Consider the following 22,648-nt stretch of genomic DNA (forward strand, 5'->3'; position numbering starts at 1 on the left):
TGTGTTTTGCTTGAGTTAACCTATTTGTTGCAATCCCACATAAATGTATGTCCAGTGCTGTACAGACTCAGACAAGAAGGTGGTGTCTGGCATCTATGTAAAACACAACACAAAATTAGAATGACTCATTTTATCCAATGTTTCCAGACTTAAGTAGATCACAATAAACTAACTGGCTTGTTTTTATTTCAGGTTTTTTTTGGAAGGTAGGAGCTCCAAATCCCCAAAATGATGTGCTAATGGACTTCAAAATGACTTTTTTTGTCATAGTGTCTGCTTTAATGTACAACATGTGCATTACACTGAGTTGCTCCCACTGCCAGAATATAATTTATAAACATCAAGGACAATAGGTTTGAGGAACTTAAAACTAAATATTGCTTGTGAGAGGAGCAAATTGTGGAAATGCTGTTTTTGTGTCCTTGTTAAGCCCTTAAGACGTACACTCTTAAAAGACCAAATATAATTCACTGCCTATATTCATATTAAGACTGATGTGTTGGTAACAAAAAAACCCCACAGATTAAATCAGCAGGTAAGACAAATTATACTTTCAAATGGCATCATTTCAATTTCTATTGACCCACCATGGTGGCAACGTCATTAAACGTCACAAGGACAAGCTCATCAAAAATAGCACAGAGGCAGCATTTGCTAGAACACTGATGAGCAGGGAGGGTCTTGATGGCTAGAAGGAACAGCCTACCCACTCAGATACAATGCTGAAAATTTTCAAGAACACTGTCCATGAAAGAAGAACAAAGTCGTTTCCATAGCTGCAGCTTAAAAGCAGAGCTCTCCTTGTCTTGCATGTGAATACTCGTAAAACGCAAAACTAATGAGCTGTGACACTAATGATACAGGCAAGAAGGGCACATGACCAGGACCCAAATTGATTCATGTTTAGCAGACAATTAAAAATGATTAATCTATCTGAAAACAAGTAATAATTAATTGCTAATTGTCTGCATTGCTCCAGTGTCACAAGAAAAGTATGGGTTCCCCTTTCGAGTCTTAGCTCCTCTCACCTGAGCTACCTTATGTGGGGCTAGGACGCAGAATTCTATAAAGCTGCTTTGTGATACTTGTTGATACTTGTTGTAAAAAGAGCTCAGTGGGAAAAACTGAATTGAATGTGGCTTGGAAACATTTACGCATTGTAAATACTGCACATTTTCTTTCAGTTTGAGTAAGATACAATATCACATATCTTCCTCAAATTTAACTGTTAACAATTTTTGAGAAACATGCACTAGAAAAAAAAATGTCAAGAAAAAATTGCCAAGTATCCGTTCAGCTAAAAAGTCTGAAGTACCATTCAGCTTATTAAAACACAGCAGCAGGTTGCTTACAGTAACCTGTGTTTGCAAGGGAAACATAATCCACTGATTCTTTTATACTTCTTCAATTTGTTCAAATAATCTTTTTATTCTGCATGGTATTATTGGAATACACTAATTTTAAAATGGCCATAGGGCATTTTAGGGATCTAAAGGGGAAATTATTAGTCACGCTCTGTACCACAAAATCATGTTATTGATAATGGAGAAAAAAAAGGTATTGTTGACACAAGCAGAGATGGTTAAACATTTTAACCTGCACTTAAATAGAGCTGAATTGATTAATAACATGATGGCTGTCAGCAGATTAATTGGATATGACCCAAATGGTACCTGCTGTTGATAAATATTGCATGTTCAGAGCTCATGTTCATACATTAGTTAAACCAGTCATTTCACAGATGATTTTAACTTGCTCAGATCCTGTGAAGGAAAGGCACAATCTGGACCAGACTGCTTAGAGCGCTGGTTCCAAACTGTTTTTACAGTGCACCCATTTTGTGGATTACAATATTTTCAAGCTCCCCATCTCCAACATACACATATAAGTCCTGTGCTTCCAGATTCCACTGAAAGTTACTTCAACCACTGTAATTCATACAAACTGTAACTTCCTACTATTTAAAACAAAACAAAGAGAACACTTTTATGTCGAAATATTACATGACATGTGACATGATTTATGTATCCCGAAACAGCTCCAACTAACAAAGGAACAACAAAGAGCTGGATGCTGAAATCATTGCAAAATTCCTTCCTTAACATGACTTGATGTATGTTTAAAGTTTAAGTGCAATTTCTATCATACCTTTAATCTGATGCAGTACACAGCACTAATAAATTGTTACAAATTTTATATGTCAATTTCAAGTTTTCAAAAACATTTGATGCTGAGGTTGACTATCAAAAAAATAAAAATCATAATGCCTTTTTAAATTAGCTAAAGAATAGTAACAAAGACATTAATGTTGTTTCTTGTTTGTCTGGTGTTCATATATAATATTATTGTGATAAAGCTCACCCCTTCACCACCACAAAGTGTAATGGTGGGAGGCGTTCTCTATGGGTAGAGTCGGGCGAGAAGCCTGAGATGATATAAGGTCGACTCGAAATAACACTGAGAGGTTTGATTTTTGGTTCCCTTCCACCTTTATTTACACACCAGACTTTATATTACTATTTACAATATATACACGCGCGCTCCTTGAGAACAAAAAAAATTAACAAAACAAAATTCTCTATTAGCAGAGACAAAAAACAACAAAATTAATTAAGTCTTATTATACACTTAAGTTATGCTTCTCTCGCCACGGTCTAGCAGAGTCTTCTCTCTTTTACCCTTGTGTGGTATATATATAGGTAGCCCCGCCCCCTAGAATATACAATTCCCTTAAGAGGTAAAAGTTATTGTATCTTGGATACACAAGTTTCATAAACAATTAAAATAACAATGAACTAACAACTTTACCAAGATTCAATTACGGCCATGGCATGTTTAACATTCATTCATAATATCAATATTTATTAGTTAATATATTTTCCCTCTTCTAGATGCTAGTTCTCCCTTCCCTCTGTTGAGAATGGATTCATCCAGGTAAGTAAAACTCAGCATCAAGAGATAGTACTCTTTTCCCTCTCACATGACCCGTATGCAGGTGAGTAAGTACAGGTAAGTATACATATAATGGTTTCTCTTGGTGATGTGTCACAGGTACTGTACATCATCACAATTATATATAATAATAATATGATTCTGGGTAGGCTCTGGACCCACCACAACCCTGAACTGGACAAGTGGTTACAGACAACGAATGAATGAATGTTAAGAATAATAAATTATTAGATATATTATTTTTGTGATGCCAATATCAACCTGTATTCCTATGACATATTAGTTCCTTCATATTAGTTAGAACCTTTTGGGTATGCAATCCATAAAAGGTTTGAGGCTAACAGTTTGATATCTGTATATAATTGCATTTGGATATCAACAAATATTAGAATGGGCATTGAGGTATGAGGTTTATGTATGTAATGTACATGAAAAAACTATTTCTAAATGGTAAAATAAAACAAACATAAAATGAAGAATTCATGTAAGTAATGTATGCATATCCCAAAGCCACCCATGTACTAATTAGTCCAACCTCCTTTTTTAGCTGCTGGCTCTTAGATTATATTTGAAGAATCAACATACAGGCATACAGCAAGCCCACAGAAAGGAAGTTATGATATGAGTCACTGTGTCCAATCAGGAGACAGCGAATCAAGTCACGACAGTGTAAAAAGCTGCTTTCTGCTCACAGCAGGCTTTTGTGTTCTGCTCTTCTCTTCCGCTCAAGGCTAAACACTCCATTTGCATGGCAAGCGCAACACAAGGCATATAAACAGCTTTGAGATACACATCTCATCATTTGAGAATACATTGCTAACCTACTAGTCCTTAAAATACATAGGTTAAAAGGTTTATTTTCAGTAAAAACTCAGGATTCCAGTAAAATGCAGGATTTTTGAAAAGGAATATAATTGTTCATAGCTAAGTCTAGTACAGTGCAGTAGCCCTTAAGCAAATTTGTAACATTCTAATATCAAACAAATGCATTTTGTACATGTATCTCCTTTCATCTTCATCTGTGAACTGTCTGAAAGCATTTTCATCTCTAGAACACATGGCAATAGAAAAGTGCAGATATTTGCACTTCTAAACTGACTATGGAATGTATATAATAATATTTCAAAACATAAGTAAAACACAGAATCTAATAAAATGAAAAGAAATAGTTAGATATCAGTAATGTTGTGTATCTGAAAGCCATATTAACAGTGACGGCATTACTGGGTTTGCCCTTATTAACAGGTCCTCAATCTTTAGGCTTTACTGAATCATGTCTTTTGACTGTATAAGTCAAGTGTCTTGAAGCTTATGTAAAATTATAGAAGCCTTTACATAAGTCCCCTTAACTGGAGTGTTACCTCTACATGTGGGCTGGGCTGATGTGTCCCAAGCTGATGTGAGTCAGCCTCATATTAACAAGATAAATGTTCTGTGAAATATCCTCAGTTTATTCATGTAGGCTATATGAAAGGACAAGTTATTGTTGTGTTCCCTAAAAACATGTCTATCAACTCTTCTGAATTTACCTAACATTCTGGCTTTTTTAAGTATTTTTCATTATTACATATTGCCAATGTATAGAAATTGTTCAGAATCCCATGGAAGAATCATATGCATTTAAAAGGACAACCAAACATGGACATCTCTGAATGCAGAAAGTGAATCTCAGAAACAACAGCTCGCCACTTCAAAGCTCACTCTATGAGGACAATAAGAGAAAAAATTCAGTGCAGGTAAGAATTGTGTTCATGCTTTTTTTTATATAAGCACATATTTTATATATGCAATGTTCCAAAATGTACATAAGCCTTCTGATCTACCTAAAGACAGAAGTAATTTTAGAACTACAATCGCTACTACAGGGTAACTAGAGCTGATAAAATGAACATTAAATGTAGAAACGAGGATGCCATTTTAATGTTTTGGCTGATACATACATCATTTCTTTGCTTTCTAAGTTGTTGAAAAAATAATTTCTTCTTTTCTTTGCTTTTCAACTTAATTGTGTATTCCATGTAATGGCAAAATATCTGTCATAGACACTATTGTTGTACACATCTATATATTTAGCTTCATTCATTTAGTCACAGTACACATGCATCCTACCGTATACTCTTAAACCATGAATAGCTTCCTCCTCCTCTTTCTTTTTTGTAATGTCCCCAGGATTATTTACCAAATCACCAAATATTACAACAGTTCTCTTAAATATATTCTTTGGAAGTTTAAATATTCAAACATTTAGCTTTAACAAATAATGTGGTGAAGTAAGACCTCAGCACCTAATACCACACAATCAAAAAAGGTTTTTAGAGAAGTTTCTCCTAATAAAAATAAGCTAAAATATTATTCACATGCACTGCAGGTTACACTTACACTGGTACATTCACATGCAACTAATAGTTAACTCTTGAATCTAGTTAAGTCAGGAATCTTAAACTCGATCATGGTTGGATCTTTCAGGATCTTTCAAGGTGGAATGGTAGAAGAAAGACAACAGTTTGGATGTCTGTAATATTTTTTTCACTGTATGAATTACCAAAGAATCTCATTTGTAACATTTTCACCTTAAGTATTCAGAAACAGCAAAAATAAGCCGAGAGAGAGAGAGAGAGAGAGAGAGAGAGAGAGAGAGAGAGACTCTGGGGATTCTTCATGCACACATTAGACCGGTTTTCAGCACACAAATACACTGGTTAACTTGCAAATGAGAAAACATCTAAATTTTAATTTAATTAAAAATAAAATTATTTTGATTACAATCATGACTGTCACCTTTAATGACTCAGCTACTATTTTTCTAAAGGCAGCTCAAGATATTAAATTAAGGGGCACAAATAATTGTGCCACAGACATATTTGAGAAAAAAATATTCATTTTTCAGTTACTTCAAATAAAGGCCACATTTCATTCATGTTTTCAACGAATCTTGAAAAGCATAAACTTTGAAGGATGTTTTACAGCTTATTTTTCTTTAAAGGCAACATTCACAATTTTATAAAATTCTGAGAATGTTTTCTCACCATTTGTTAGCTCTCCAGTCTGTTTGCGTGCTCAAATCTGTTCTAATGTGTTTATGAATCCCCAATGTCTATAAACGCCTAAAAAAGTCCCTGTCCAGTATGCTAGGCTTTCTCTCTCTGCTCATGGAAGTGAAATGGAATCCTAGAGGTTTTTAGACAGAGAGAACTGTTGAAAAGCATGAACCGAGATGAAAATCTTTCTATATCCCTTCTCCGTAGGTGGGTAACATTTTTTTTTTTTGGGGTGCCTCAGTTTACTTAAATTCAGGAGACAGCTAACTGCATTACCGGAAGTGCTACAAAACAAAACAACAAATTTACACAAGTTACAAATCAGTTTCTGTGGTAATTCAAACAGTCAGACAAGTTGAACTTCAGCCACCTACAAACAACAGTTGTTTTATCCTCAAACATACCATTCCACTTTAAAAGTCACAGAGATTCTGAACGTAAAAAAAAAACAGAGAGAACAGTATTTTCCCATAAAATAATAGATGTCCCCTTTAAATACCTGCAGAGAAGACTGTAATAATAACCAGACAAAAGTGGCACAGACCATTAGCAGAGGAGGCAGTATGGAGCTAGTCACATAGGGTGAGATTCTTATCATAAAAGGGTACAAGCCTGGGGATAAAGAGGTAGGCTTTTGATGCTGGATTGTGGTGAAATCTGCCACTCTGCCCACCTAGATCCCACCCCAAATTCCTGTAGTCCATGCTGTCTTAACTTCAGGAGTGTGACAGATAAGATGAGCGAAACAAGCTGGTTAGTAAGATCAGTTATTGGTCATTGTTAGATTATCTGAATGAACTGAAGTATATTCTGAACAAGTGACAAAAATCTTTTTTTTTTTAATACTTCTATTCTAATTCTTTAAAATCAAACTATAAGTGCAGTTTCCGGCAAATAAGCACATGTCCAAAGCCTCAAAGGCAGTCAGGTAAAGTCTAAATAATTTTTTTAACCTACAATTACTCTCCGTTGTCTCAACTGAATGGTTCCCCTCACCAGCACACCTTTGTAGCGCAATGTGCTGGAATGAAAGCCAAAGAACTTGATTATGTCTTCCTGAGGCTTAAATGCAGCTTCCATTGAGTTGATCTCCATGGCAACACCACTAGTGCCATATTTCTTAAAGGCTATCATGGGCTCGTCAGGCTGCAGGCACTGCTGTCTGTCACTATGGGGGAAAGTGTTCAAAGCTGTTTGCCTCTGCAATGCTATTAAACCTGCATCTGACCAGTTTTCACCAAAACAAACATGCACACAGGCAAAGAAATATGTTAATGACAGCACCAACAGACATGATGAAACGTGCTCATAAACACAATGATAAAGGTTTATACACTATCCATGTAGGTGCACTTTGTAGTTCTACAATTACAGACTGTAATCCATCTGCATATTTTGTTAGCCTCTTCACCTAGTTCTTCAAAGATGCATCAGAAGGCATCTATTTTTCAGGTGGTGGGTGTTTCTCAGCAAGGTACTGACATAGACGTGCTGGTGCTATGTTAATGTGTGTTGCAAAGGTATGAGTGGAAACAGCAGTGCTGCTTGAGTTTTTGAAGACCTCAGAGCCACAACAGAACTAAAAATAATCCAACACATTTACATCACTTAGTGTACAAGTCTATTTAAAAATTAAAAGCATTTATGTCATAGTGGGAAATCTATACTTCAGGGTCATATATGTGCAAATAAATTTGTTTATTAAATACACAGTGTGGTATGATTAACTGTTACAATTTTTAATGGTCTAAAAACCCTAGTTGTTTTCTAAATTATATGTTTTTTTTTCAAATACATACCGTTTTTATATAAATGATATCATAATTTTCATATCTGTGCTGTCCATCTTCTATCTAGTCTAGTGCAGCTTCTTGTTCCCGGCAAGCAACATGTTTGTTTTTCAGATGTCAAATCAATGAACGGGATCAAAAGCATAAATCATTATATAATAAGGGGCTCTTTTTATTGAAGAAATGACAAGAGATGTTTCTTAGGTCATGAAATAAATACCTTGAGGTTTCTTCATTTTTAGATACTGGCCCCTTAATATCCTCACACAAAAGCAGCTTTTTCTGCATGTTAATCGTATCATCTCCTTTAATAACATGGTCTTTGTGTGTAACGTTTATATCATGTTCTTTACAGATACACCTGTTTTGGTTTTCTTGCATTTGCACAACGTCTATGTCCAACAAGGCAGTAATGTGAGCACAAATCTTAAGATATAAATGGTTAAAAAATAAATAAATAAATAAAAAATTGCACCAGAAGATTTTTCTAAAAATGTCACACCACATTATCCACCTTGTCACAAGCAAATATTTTCTCCCTCCAAATTAAAAGAAAATTTATAAATGAGCCTGCTCCTTACATAACTCCAGTTAAAGCCTCTGTAGCCACAAAATTAGAGCCTATAGTGTTAAGACCCCCCACAGGTAAGGAGGGACTACTAGTATTACTAACTACAAAAGCTAGAAAAAGCTAGCTTATAAGTCTGTATGCCCACCCACACCCAAAATTTCCTGTCAGTCAATGCGATCAAAACCTTCCGGGCCCAAGCCAGCTTTTCTAACCTCTAGGCTATGGCCTCCCCAATCCTGTTCGACTTGATTTGCAAGACCCTATTCACGGATTAGTATCCAGTAGAGATTTAGATTCTATATAACTGTTTGAAATACAAATGTGAATTGAAATATATGTAAAACCTATTTCAAGCTCTGTTTTTTTTTCTTGATTTTTCAAGAAATCTTTCACTGAAACCTCTTTCAGATGCCTCAATAAAAAGCATGGCTGCCTCTTATGAAAGGGCTATTTTTTTTGAATGCATTAACTGACAGAGGGAATCAGGACATACTGTATCATGCTGATTAACCTGCCAGTCTTAAGTGCTGTTTAATAGAGAGATTTCTGTAAATGACTTGCAGAAACAGATTAAAGTCTAAGGCTGTTTTTTGGTTTAATGCAGGCTACATTAGCTTATGCCTTAGCATAAATATATTTTCTGTTATGTTGAACTTGTGAAGTTGTCTTTCTGGTTGAGACAATCAAGAGCTCTGCCACGTTGAACTTACTGAGATTTGAAAACATAAATAAAATATATGAATGATTCAAAGTCACGGGCATGGCTAGAAATTCCAGAACAGTATAAATATAATAAAATTAAAGCGTCTTGACATGCAAACCAACAAAACAGAGATAGCTATGAGTTTTACAGGCATAAGACAATGAATATTGACATACTCTACCTGGGACATGGGTGATTTTTTTTTCTAATATTCAAACAAAATGTAATAATAATTTCTGGCATAAATATAATATTTGAAAAATAAAACAACAAAAAAAACGAATGGCTATGTCTTTTTTCTGTAATTTACAGGAACATCATAACCCAGTTATGCTGTCGGACACCAAAGCTTTTTCCATGAGCTCAGTGAAAGGAGATGGCTACTGCTGCCAATTAGCACCTAATCAGGCAATAAGTCTCACTGTCAGGGCTTTGCCTCACCTCACTGAGTGTGCCATTGACTCCTAAAGCTTAACCTCCTGTCTATGCTATTCTAAGATAATAGCTAACAGAGGCTCATTGACAGAAAAGAATCAACCACTTGTGGACTAAATTTTGGCCACCAGTCCCTCAGTGCACAGTGGTTGGATGACAATTGTTGGTTTAACCTTATTGATAAGATAAACATTAGAGCTATTCCCAAAGGGCACCCTCTAAATGGCCCTGTTAATCAAGTTAGACATCCTGCTCAGCACTAGACATAGTTCTATTGTGAACTGTAGTCCTCTGTTATTTTATATTTTAACCTGAGATGAATTGAACAAAAGGTGCAAAGAATATGGAAGGAATGAAAAGTGCTCTATCATTGAAAGGCTGACAAGCACATTTGTTCTTTGAGGCCCCCAAAGCGTACCAGCAGCAGCCTCAGACAAGCAGAGCTAACAGCGTCTCCACTTCAATCTGTTAGTCATAATGTATTGCTCAATCATATTTCATTTTATTCATGCAATATGCTATCATAGACAAACAGGTTTACAACCAAGCTAATCTTCCTGTGCAGAAATGTCATACATTATAGTTATGAAACATTCCCTAAGGAATTACATGGTGGAGAAAAGTAAAATATGAGAGTTAATATTAACAAAGCTTTACTAATAATGGATTATCTGTTTTTCCTCTTACTCAAAGATTTCAGGAAGCTTTGAAGAATAAGCAGAACACTTACTTTTTGCGTGTTTCGTATCGTCCAGTTGCTCCAAGACTCTGTGAATTAAAGAAAAAAAAAATCACACAGCATTGATATCAGTGAATGCAGTTTACACAAGACAACCTATTAATCTTTTTTTTTTTTTTTTTTTTTTTTTTACAGCAGTTTGAATTAGAGATTAAGCATTCCTCAGCATACAGCAAAACAAACTGGTGAACCTGGCATGAACACTGATGAACCATAAATAATTTCCACCAGCTGTGTTGAGAAGGTTAGCAGGTACCAAACAATCCATTAACACTCTGCCACACATTACCTCTAATTTTCTAATTACAGAGTAAGCAATGCAATCACTAAACAGCACTTCATTTGAGAAGAACACTTAACACTGGTGCTTCCAAGAACCCGTTTCTTCCCCGCCACATTCAGGAAAGGCAGCCACACTGTTGTTATAGCAACCTTGGAGAATTATGTTTGGAAAATTACCTCTGGATCCGTATTCCTCTTGTCAGTCATATATACATACTGCACTTTATGCATGGGTTTATATAAGGACAAGAAATCATACTGGTCATGTGTAAATCACAATTTTAGTTTTTCTCTTTTTTGTATTTTGTATAAATATTCATTAATATTCATTAAGTGTCAGTATGTAGAATATTAATGAAGTTCTTATCAGAAACACAAACATACTAAAAAATGCAGAGGATTATCTGTCCATTTAAGAAGTGTTGTGTAACAATGCATAATAGATTCCAATTCAGTTAATATAGTAAAATAGATACATAAATTTACTACATCAGTATACTAGAGACATATAGCTGATGACAGCATTAAGAATGAAGTCCTCTCAGTATCTATTCATAAACAAACAAGTACATTTATCACATACAGCAAAAATATGCAGTGGTATAAAAATGCCTTATATAATTAAGTTTATAATGTATTTTAAAACAGAAAAAAATACAAAAGCATAAAACATTAGATGTGCTTTGTAGCATGCCATTCTAACATTCCCACAAACCAGCCACATGCTAATCACGATATAATACAAAACCATACTCTATAATACCATTCTATACAACACTACATGCTGTTTTGTTACATCCCTGATAAAGGTCAATTGATGCTTTACTCATTAACCACACAGTGAACACACACACACACACACATCTAAGATGTAACTGCAGGTGTTTAACTCCTTGTTGTCTCATTTCAAGCAGGACAAAGGTATGTTCACCAGTTGAAGGCTTGTTCAGATAATTCAGACCTTAATGGACGGATGTTGCACTCATACACAATGCTGTTACAACAATAGATAATCGGTGTCTTTTAAAGATGAGTTCTTGATGTAATGTTGTACAAAATACCTAGCCACATGTTGTCAGCTGAAATAAGTGTTTCACTAAATCATTATCAACCTCCATCCCCAATTCTCTCATATATTTCCCCCTTTTAGCAGTGCTTGTCTGTCCTTACTGATGACTTTCTGAGACCAGCTGGAGATGAATGTGTAGCAGTACTGATAGATTACACCAAAACTGTATGAGACAAATATTCACACTCATAACTGAAGAACACGAAGAAGAATTTCTACTATAATACTCACTGTTAGAGATTATTAATTTCATTTTAATGCCCATATAAAGATTACGCAAGAAATGTAACTAATAAATGCTGTAAAGTAAAAAGAAGAACAAAAATCAACAACCAGAATAAAATGAAAACAGAAAATTTGGCCGTGTGTGGTTCTGAACACTAAAACTTCTGCAGTGTTGATACACCAGCAGAATAGCACTTTACAGAGCTTTGATACATCTAATGGACAGAACTGCTATCAGCAGCCTGTTGATTTAAGTTAAATGTCACACTCAGTCAGCTGTGTCTGGAACATGGCACACAGCTGCCCTTGTCTGTAACTCTTCTTTAATGTCAGCAGACCTTTTTGGCTAATACAATGTTTCTAGGGAGACAGCTATCCATCCCTAAAAGTCTGCAATAATTTTAGACAGGGAGAGCTCCTACACAGTCAGAAAGTAACCTCCTTTTGTCATAAACATGAATGAGCATCCTTATGAGCACATGAAGAAGCCAACTGTAAGTGTATAATGAAATCAATGAAATTTGTGTGTGTGTGTGCGTGTATCATTACTCTTCTGGTAGTGATTTATTGGTATGGTTTACAGTACACAACTTAGTAAGAGATACTTCATTCACACATACAACAAAAGAGAAATCAATAATAAACTAATAAAATTAATCTTCTTCTAAACACATCTTATCACTGGTCTTCACTGTGCTATGTCCTTCATACTGGTGATGTACTTGTGTAATGACATGGCTGGCTAATGGCATGAAAATAAATTAAAAAACAAATTAAAAAAAACAGACAACATTACCGTCCCCTCAAACGTCTGATCATGATTTGACATGTAATTTTTCATCTCATAAATCAATTATTTTATATATCAAAGTGGCAAGTTTAATGAAGTAATTACCTCAAAGCCATGTGTTACATAGATTTCATTCTGCCTCATGGTATGTTAAAACGACAGGGTTATGCTCGGTTTCTCATGGTTTATTTGGTACTTAATGATCTTTCAGATACACAACAAAGAGAGAACTTCAGAATATGTGTCAGAAACAGCTCTGTCCGGATATGTTTCCTTGCTTGTGCTGACCGGGAAATCCAAAAAAAGTATGAGTATACACACACTGAAAAATCAGATTACTGAGCTAAAATCCAGCTCTCTTAAATGGACATCTTAATCTGATTTCCAGGCTTTACTGCAATATCGGAAATCAGAGTATGCGGTATACATGACCACTTGAATAATCAGATAACTGCAGAAAATAGATTATTAAGTGCATGTTTTTGCCTTGTTTTTGTGGCTGTCAAAGATGAAAACCTGACCTCACAAAACTATGTCAAAGAAACAGTTAACAAAATCATTTTGGGACAATATAAAGGCGACATGGTGGCGCAGCAGGTAGCGTCACACAGCTCCAGGTACCTGGAGGTTGTGGGTTTGAGTCTCGTTCCGGGTGACTCTCTGTGAGGAGTTTGGTGGGTTCTCCCCATGTCTGCGTGGGTTTCCTCCCATGGTCCAAAAACACACACTGGTAGGTGGATTGGCCACTCAAAAGTGTCAGTAGGTGTGTGTGACACTGTGAAGGACTGGCGCCCCCTCCAGGGTGTGTTCCCGCTTTGAGCCCGGTGATCCCGAGTAAGCTCCAGACCCACCACAACCCTGAATTTGATAAGCAGTTACAGACCATGAACGAATTTGGGACATTATAGTATATTTCAGGGAATTGTCTTTATTTTAATCCAGAAGGATAAAATGAATGTGGATGAAGTTTCATTCATCCAATTCTTTGTTTTTCCATTTAATTCCTTGTCTGTAACCTCAGGATCATGGTGGTACCAAGCCTACCCAGAATCACTGTGCACAAACACACCCTGGCAGGAGCACATCCTGGAAAGGGCCCAAGTCCATCTCAGGGCATAACATATTCACTCACATACTCACTCATATGGATGCAACTGCATGGCCAACCCACCTACCCACATGTGGTTTTGGTCTGAAGAAAGAAAAAAAAGCACCAGAAGCCAGAACACCGGAAGGAAACCCACGCAGGCACAGGGAGAACACACCAAACTCCACAAAAAAGTAATCTGAGGCAGGGCTTGATTCCACATCCCCAGGATTTTGGACTTTTGTGACAGTTGTACCACTGTACATATATATATATGTATATAACTGTACCATAACATATCTGCTTATCCAGTTCAGGGTCATGGTGGGTCTAAAGCCTACATGGAATCACGCCAGGAACACACCCTGGAGGGGGCACCAGTTCTTTGTAGGGCTACACACACTCACACATTCACTCACATCTATGGACACTTTTGAGTAGCCAATCCACCTACAAACTACTAAGCCCTAAACTCTTCCCTTAAATGTGCACTTTGATAATGCCATTTTAGGTGATTAAAAGAGCACAAAGGATGTTCAAGGGGTTGGAGCTGAGACCAGAATTTGGACACAAGTTGTTTGAAGTGTCTTCGTTTGGTATAACGCTATGGATTAAACACAATTCAGTGTAGTTTTCAGTCGAGCAGGACTCTAAATTACAATGTCACTTGTCAAGTATTTATTACCTTTGGTTACAAAAACATGGTGCTTGCTTTTAGTAATATTAAAAAAAATCCCCATTAAAATGTTATTAATAATCGTGTAAATGTGTCGCTTGAATTTTATTTCAATACAGTGCTACAGGTTTGTAGTTTGGTTTAAACAGAAAATAACAAGCTTTCTATTATCTTTAGCTGTCAGGAACTGACAAAATATTTTTCATAGTTGTTGAATGGAAAGGAAGCTGGCATAAAATAATTTATCTTGTTAAAGAGTAGCTGCTTAGAGTTTTAGCTTCTTTTGCTAAAGAATATGAAACTGCTCTTTCCTAATACTGCAATAATGTAAATAAGCAGATAAAACCTTAATCAGACACTATCATCGTAGAGAAGCGTGCAATGACAAAAAGTCACCTGGGACTAAAGTAGTGAGATTTTACATCAAATGTCCTTCTTGTTTTTCTATACTTCATCAAAATCAAACAAAAGGCAATTTGACAAATACAATTTTCTCTGATGAAACAGCAGTCCTGATAATAAAAGGAGAAAGCATACACTCTCTAAGTGAAGAGAGGCAGCCTGCCTGGAAGAAAGTTGAAGCATTCACCAGACCCAAAATATCTGCTCTTCAAGACACATATTTTGAAGACTCACAGAAGAGGCTTTTATCATTTCCCCAACAAATATGTCAAAGAAAATCCTCAGTATATCCCTGTCTCACAGCACAGTCTGCAGTATTCCAGAGCTGCATTTACTGAGCTTTCTCTCAAGCCTCATATTTAGAATCACCTGCAGCACTGCAATCAAAGCTGCTTTCAAGCATTGCTAAATATCTTGTGATAAGATGACTCACCTGCTTTATCAGTCAGATCTGTTCCTCTTTAGTAGCACAATATGCTTTAACTAAACCACTGAGATGTGACTGATCTTACATACAATAAAAACAGCCAGCAACCTGTTCACTGTCTTTCAAATATTCATCACACCATGCTATGGTATACATACAGTATGGTCAGAATTATTATGTACCCATTTATTGTCTGGCTACATGTAACTATATCCTTGTATTAATTAGCACAGCTGATCCAATTTAATACATAATTGGCCCTGAATTAGTGTTGCACAAGATGCCTAACTTCCCTTGCTCTTTTAGAAAACCATGTAATTTCTGTTTGTACACAGTGGTTGTTGCCGTTCACAATTATTATTCAAAGTATAAAGAAGGGCAAAATATCAGAGTTAAAAAAATTAAATAAATTAATTAAATATAAAATGGACATAAACATACATGTAAGCTTACTTCTCAAATGTAATATGTAAGCTCTCTGGATGGCAATCAGTGATGCTGCAAACAGTATCAGCAATGACACAATAAAAAACTCACCAGTTCTGTAAATGAGAGACTTTGACTGTAACTGAAATGAAAGGATTGTTCCTAAGTAAATAGACTGACATTATGTACTGGATATGTTTTTATATATTTTCATCTGTTTGAAAAGTCTTAGTTTTATGTAAGTTGCATAATCCAGTGAATATATACTTTTTACATGTAATTACCATTATGTTTGTTACGCATTGTCTGGCAAAATAACTGTTAACATTGTTTTTATTTTTATTTATTTATTTTTTGGGAGGAGTGGTCATGAGATTTGTAAATAAATATAAAAGAACACACTAAATGGTAACTACATCAGAATAACAACATTAAATTTCTTAAAATTCCACAATATAAAAACTGGTACTTGTACAACATTGTATAAGAATAATTTGTGGTCAATAGATGGCTAATTGAATAGGCTGGAACCTAGAGAATTATTTAGCACCAAATGATTGCAGTCCTTGAGGGATTTGTAAGATGTTGGCCTCAGATTATCTATAGTCATTAATTCCGTCTCTCTGGTCTAGATATGCCTCTGCTGTGCATGCATTGTAAATGGGGGTTACAGAATGAAAAATGAATGCTAATGGAGTTGCTTCTGAGATTTTATAATTGATGCCCGCTTTATCTAATCAGCCCCCTAGACTACATGGGGAGGCTCCTGCCTCTTGACCCTGCTCTTGAGAGCTTAATTGATCATATGCATAGTACACAGCTGAGAGTGAAGTCTGTTCTTAGCTACAAATCCCATGAAAGTGTCTGAAGCAAATTGAACTGAAATAACCTCTTTGCGTAGATTAGACCAGGCCAGGTTCAAGCTGACAGCCGAGACAGTCCGGGGCTCCTAGAACTTCTCACTTCACTGTGCTAATTTGAACAAGGCTTTTATTTTTCTATTTGTCAGTGGGCTAAACTGTAGCATGGTTGTTAAACCTCTCCCAGGCCTAATTAGGAGAGCAATGCTAGCATTCATAGCTGAGCTCGCGCTCCTGGACTGGGAGGAAGAGGGGGGCCATGGTGATGCCTCTGGCAGCTCCATGCCTGGCAGCTCCATGCCCTTGTGGCTGCAATATTAAGTGACTGCTGAAATTCATGGCCTACATAGTCGTTTTATAAGTCTAGGTGACAACCTGCTTTCATGGGGCAGGCCTTTGCAACACATTAGCGAATTGCTCTGTTTCATTATTCATTAGAGTGCTGTCATATCAAGAGCGCTCCCTCTTTTTTGGAGAAAACAGTAGCATTCCTGAAATGCGCTCTCTGGGGAGTTTACCCAGGTGGCAGCAGACAATTATTGTTATCACTGTGTAGATTGTGCCAATTCATAGAACACTGAAAGTGAACACTGAAAACATTAATGGATTTTGCAAAGTGGAAAAGTACTTTCTAAGAAGAATCAGCAACAGGAAAAAACATCCCACTCCCATTGTGAAAAAAGACATAAAGACGGCGAGGTGTTAGATGAGACATTCAAATGTTAACGCTTACTTTTTCTTGGTACAAAGGCTCTGTTAACAAATGCATGGCTTAAACAAGACAGTTTGTTACTATTTTAACCTGCAAATAAAAAGGAAAATCAAAATGACTGAATTACTGCAATTACCAACATAGTTTTATATTAAACTTCAGTAATGTTTAACTTTTAATTTGTGGTTTCAAGTCCCCTGCTGTCAATGAAATCTAGCTGCAACTTTGTTTTTTGATGTACTGAGAGGTTTTGCTCATGTAGACAGATGATAAGTCTAAAAGGGAATAACATATTATGGTCTCATTCACATTACCCTCATTGTAAAGATGCATTGGTGCAACGTGGCCCTGAAGTGGTTCTGTACTTTCCTCCTGTCAGCTTGCACCAAACGACAGTTCAGTTAGTGAGCTGCAAGAGGGCAAGCTTGCCCCCTTATGGTATTTTTAAGAACTAAACTATGAGTTACTAAGTGTTCAAAGACACAAAAAACCAAACAAACAAACCCAAATGTTCATGTATAATAATAATAATAAAAAAAAACAGCAGGTGGGTGTTAATAAAGTAGAACCAGAGAAGAGAAGAGAAGAGAAGAGAAGAGAAGAGAACATTTGAAATATAAATTTCGAGCAGCCCTGGCAGAGGTGTTGACTGTATGCAAGCGGCATCACAGCAAGTAGCCACAGCTAGAGAGCTAACATGCAGCACACTTATTTTGACAAATGACAAATGGAAGGAGCAAGAGTGAAAAAGTGCCGGAGCAGCTCCAGGTGAAATGATAATTGCACCTCTGAGAGAGCAAATTTTCCAGAACTCTCACAGACAGGCCTTTTCTACATCAATCAGTACAGTCATCTCCTTTTTAAATCATCATACTGATGAAAGATCTTTTTTATGCTTCCTGTCTTTTTATGAGCTATTTTTAGACTCAAAATACCTCACTGGCCCATCTTCCCATCCAGTCAATCAGTCAATCACTCTCTCAGTCACTCAATGAGTCAGTCTGTCATTCATTTGGTAACTAACATGAATATATTTGTCATTGTACAACAAAAATATCTTATGTATTTAACATATCCGTGGCCGTGAACACACACACACACACACACACGCCAGAGAACTAGGGGCAGTGAACACAGCAGTGGGCAGCCCTCCCCTGCACCTGGTGAGTTGAATGTTAGATGGCTTGCTCAAGGGCAACTTAGTCGTGGATTGAGGGAGGAGGGCAGCACTGTTCCTTCATTCCCCCTACTCCCAATTTTCCTGCCGGCTATGGGGATCTAAATGGCAACCTTCCAGTCTCAAACCCACTTGTCTATCCGTTAGGCCATGGCTGGCCGCACTCCCTGAGTCACTCACTCAGGATGAAAGTTCCTGAAAATGGGCCATTAGCACTCTAATTTGATTTATTTATTTATATTTGCTTCATATAAACAGAGTTATGCATTACTGACCTTTTACTTTTTCTTTTCTTTTTTTTTTAAAACTACATATCAAGTTATGTTTTGTATATAGAAAACTCAACTTATATATGCTTGTGATTGATTTTACTACCTCATATAATGATGAGAGTAAGTGTTCAAAGTGGTACTGGACTGGCTTTTTCCAAACCTTTTTTTCCTGTAAATAAGTATACAATGCCTAAAGCACTTATGAAAGTATCTGTGTGGTTAAACCGTTTCTAAGAACTAAACTGGAAAGACGGGTTCTTATGCTGTCTGTCTAACAACAACACAGCCTTTTCTTAGAGCACCTTCAGCAAAAAGACCCAAGCCACAAAACCTCACTAAACCAAGCTCCATGGCAACAAGGTTGACCAAGTGCAATAAATTGCTGCTTTGCACTGTAGCGTCCAGTATCACTTCTGTTTATAAGGTGCCATTTATTTGATAATATAAGTTTTCTCCAAACTTTCAGGGTGATGTATTCAGCCCACCCCTGTGGACAAAACATAAACCTAATTGAGACGTAATAATAAAAACAGCGTACTACTGTTATTTTAAATAACAACCGCCCTATGGCCTAGTAATTTCATATTTAAGAAAAATCTGCACACCATGTGATTTACGTACTGTGAAATTGAATTCTGAAGCAAGAACGGCTTTTACTGTTGGTTCTACACATTTAAGGTCATAGACTCCACATTCACAGCAGGTGAGACATTTAACTTGGCCATAAGATCACAATGGTTCACTTTACTTTATTTGTGCATAATGTTAAAAGTGTACGGTCAGGGGCATTTCAATTTCAAAGCTTTTGCTATTCTCTGTTGTATTCACCATAACAAAAGAGCTTTCCACTGCCATTTTCCATTGACTCAGGCAGGAGTGGAAGAGGTTTAAAATGCTGGAATATCTGTGTCACTGTGTTTTCTCTTGCCATGCAGCTATAAACCCTGACAACTCATCCAAAATCACATTCAGAGAATGACAAACACAACGGAACTAGTGGACTGCACTATCTATCCTTCTCTTTTTCCCCTCCACATCACTTCCCAGAAACAATGCTCTTTGGCAGAGGTCCAGAAATCCAGCACACTACTCTATTATGGCACACTTCATTATGTAAAGTAGGAAGGGGAAGAGTAGAGGAACAGGAAACCGAAACTTTGGTATGACAATTGCCCAAATGCAATATTACCTATATATTTCATGTCTGACCCCGTTGTTAATGAGCAACAGGGAGAAAAGGCAACAATTCACTTATAACATTTTCCAGACTAGAAAATAATCTCCATCTGTTCTGTAAATTCCTGTTCAGTTGTCCTGAATATATGCATCTCAAACCAGTCAGCCTTGAGTGTTATGATTTAATTTGACTGCTTCATAGGACTTTAAGCTCTCTTGAGATGTGTGCTGCAACAAATGTTCGACTTCCATTTCAACAGGGTTGGTCTAGAAATTTGGCTGGAAAGTAAATATCTTGTACAAATACAGTCTTTTGAGCATGACAAAAATGATATATTAATGCTCAAAAATTTGTATTTTATACAGCTGACTTATTTGAAACCTTCAAAGACCCTGACCTTCATTCACACTAGTTGAAGCAACCTCTGAGATAAGACATAAAAGCTGCTCCTCCATTTACTTTTAAGTAAATATAATAGAAAAGCGAAAGAAACAGTCCCCTCCAGTATTTAGTACAGGCTGGTGGCTGTGCATGTATGTATGATATATAGGTATATATGTATATATGTATATATTCATACATTCATGTATATATGAAAAAAAAGACAAAAAAAATATATATATATACACATTCATTATCTGAAACTGCTTTTCCATATATAAACTGCCAGTCCTTCGCAGGATGGAACACACTCACGCCTAAGGACATTCTAAGTCACCAATCCACCTACCAATGTGTGTTTTTGAGGAAACCCGGAGCACCCGGAGGAAACCCACATGGACACGGGGAGAACACAGCAAACTCCTCACAGACAGTCACCCAGAGCGGGACTAGAACCCACAACCTTCAGGCCTCTGGAGCTGTGTGACTGTGGCAGTACCTGCTGCACCACTGTGCCACCCATATATATGTCAAGATGCTGACATAAATAATTCAGACTTGTTCTGGGGGTTTAGAGCAATGTTTAGAGAAATGTTTTTGTGGTTTTGTGCAAGAACCCCCACTTTCTCAGTGAACAGGCATTATTTTTATGACATGTATACATAAATATATAACCTATAATATGGAATGATTTAACTGTGTGCACTTTACTTATTTAATGTAAAGTCATGCTACAGTGCCAGGTATTCGGCTAGTTGGTACAATCTGATAAATATTCATATTTTAAATGAACTCAGAGTACACAGACTATACTCTTAAAAACTGCAATTGCTAACAATGATTTTCAGAAATGTGACCTATAATAAGCCATGTTTTAATCATGTGAACCATACAAAGCAAATTGACACAATCAGATAACTACTCATATTTCATTTGAATCCAATGCATAAAGATAAAGCAGACATAAACTCAGGTCTTTATAGCTGAGGTTATATGGACAGAAAAAAAATACCATTAGCCTTTCTCGAAAATGAACAGTGGTACATCGCACATTAAGGCAAATGTATGCAGATAGGACTCATCTGCTCCAAAAGTTCTGAACATCAAGGCCACCCAGTCATACTCAGCCGGCAGTCCTCAAAGCTCTGACTCACCGGTGTAGGAAGCCAGCTGAGTGCACTGACTTTAACAGCAAAGCATGATAAAACTACAGAGCAAGTTAAAGGTAAAAAAGGAACTTTTATTTCCGAGTAGTGTTGTTACACAATGGAAGCTCCACGGTGGTGGTGCAACAATACAACCTAAGCATTTAAACCATATCAAAACACCTAAGGTAAAGAAATCAATATCCACCTACAAAGGGTATAAGCTCCAAAGTGCTCTAATACACAGCTTTCTAGGGCCATGCAATAGAGAGATAATGTGCTATTCTTAGGAAACAAGCTAGAAAATGAAATACAGTTGCATAATGTGTGTGCAGTTTCTGCCTAGGGCAAATGCTCACCTTGGGGAGTGGCTCTTGTCCATACCACATCTGCCTCCAGGCCACTACCAGACAGCCATATTCTTGACTTGAATTATAGACTCAGAATTGGACTGACTGACCCAAATAACAGCAAGCATTATAGATTATGTCAGCTCGGATTACCCTTTGGTCCTTCATGCCCAGAAAACAATGAAAACTCATTCAAATGTACTTTCCTTTGTTTCTGTTTGTTTGTTGGTTTTAAAAAAAAGTTTTCAAATTGTTGCAATTTACTTCATAAAACTGATATGCCACTAATCATACTATCCAATGCAACAGCACTCTTTAAAGTTTGCACACAATCAGCACCAATGAACAACACATCCCAGACCTCTGAACCATTTTCTTTATTCAATCTTTTTAAAAATATTAGAAGAATACTTAGTAATTTGAATCAAATCAAATTATGGGCTGAGTGTTTCATTACATCCATATTATATAGCAAGCTAATGGTACACACTCCATTCGACTCGGCTCTACTCTGCGTTTTTGCTTTTCCATTAGGCAAATTTGTTACCCGGTGGATGGAACTGCATACATTTTTAGTACCTGCTCTTTTTTTAGTATAATTTATGGTGCCAAGCAACACAAGCAGGTACTAAATCAAGACCAGTAAACCTTGTGTTGACTGGCCAGACACATGCCATTCATGAGAAAACGCAAACAAGCAGCACAAAAAAAAGTTTAGTAGAGTCCAGTACAGTAGGTATCATGTAATGGAAAAGCCTGAAATATGATCTAATGATATTTGAATAATTAACGAAGAGGTTAAAATGACTTTTGTTTTAATTTGTAGAATATATTCTTCAAAATGAAACTATTAGCTATTATACAGTTATAAAATGCAGTGAGTAAGCACAATTTTCATGTTTTTAATTGAACCCAATACACTTGCTTAATGCTCAGGTCAAACAAAATATTTTCACAACCCA

General features: G+C 36.5%; 1 protein-coding gene across 2 annotated transcripts in view; it reads right to left on the reverse strand.

Annotated features, from left to right (window-relative positions):
* Positions 1 to 22,648, reverse strand: part of ankfn1a (ankyrin repeat and fibronectin type III domain containing 1a) — a 74,073-nt gene that overhangs the window by 37,439 nt on the left and 13,986 nt on the right. For both annotated transcript variants that reach the window (XM_066666687.1, XM_066666686.1), the window contains exon 6: positions 10,220 to 10,257. In XM_066666687.1, the coding sequence (XP_066522784.1) occupies positions 10,220 to 10,257 (38 nt within the window). The remainder of the gene's footprint in view (positions 1 to 10,219; positions 10,258 to 22,648) is intronic.

Source organism: Hoplias malabaricus, chromosome 3, assembly GCF_029633855.1.
Source record: "Hoplias malabaricus isolate fHopMal1 chromosome 3, fHopMal1.hap1, whole genome shotgun sequence".
In the NCBI taxonomy this organism is placed as follows: domain Eukaryota; kingdom Metazoa; phylum Chordata; class Actinopteri; order Characiformes; family Erythrinidae; genus Hoplias; species Hoplias malabaricus.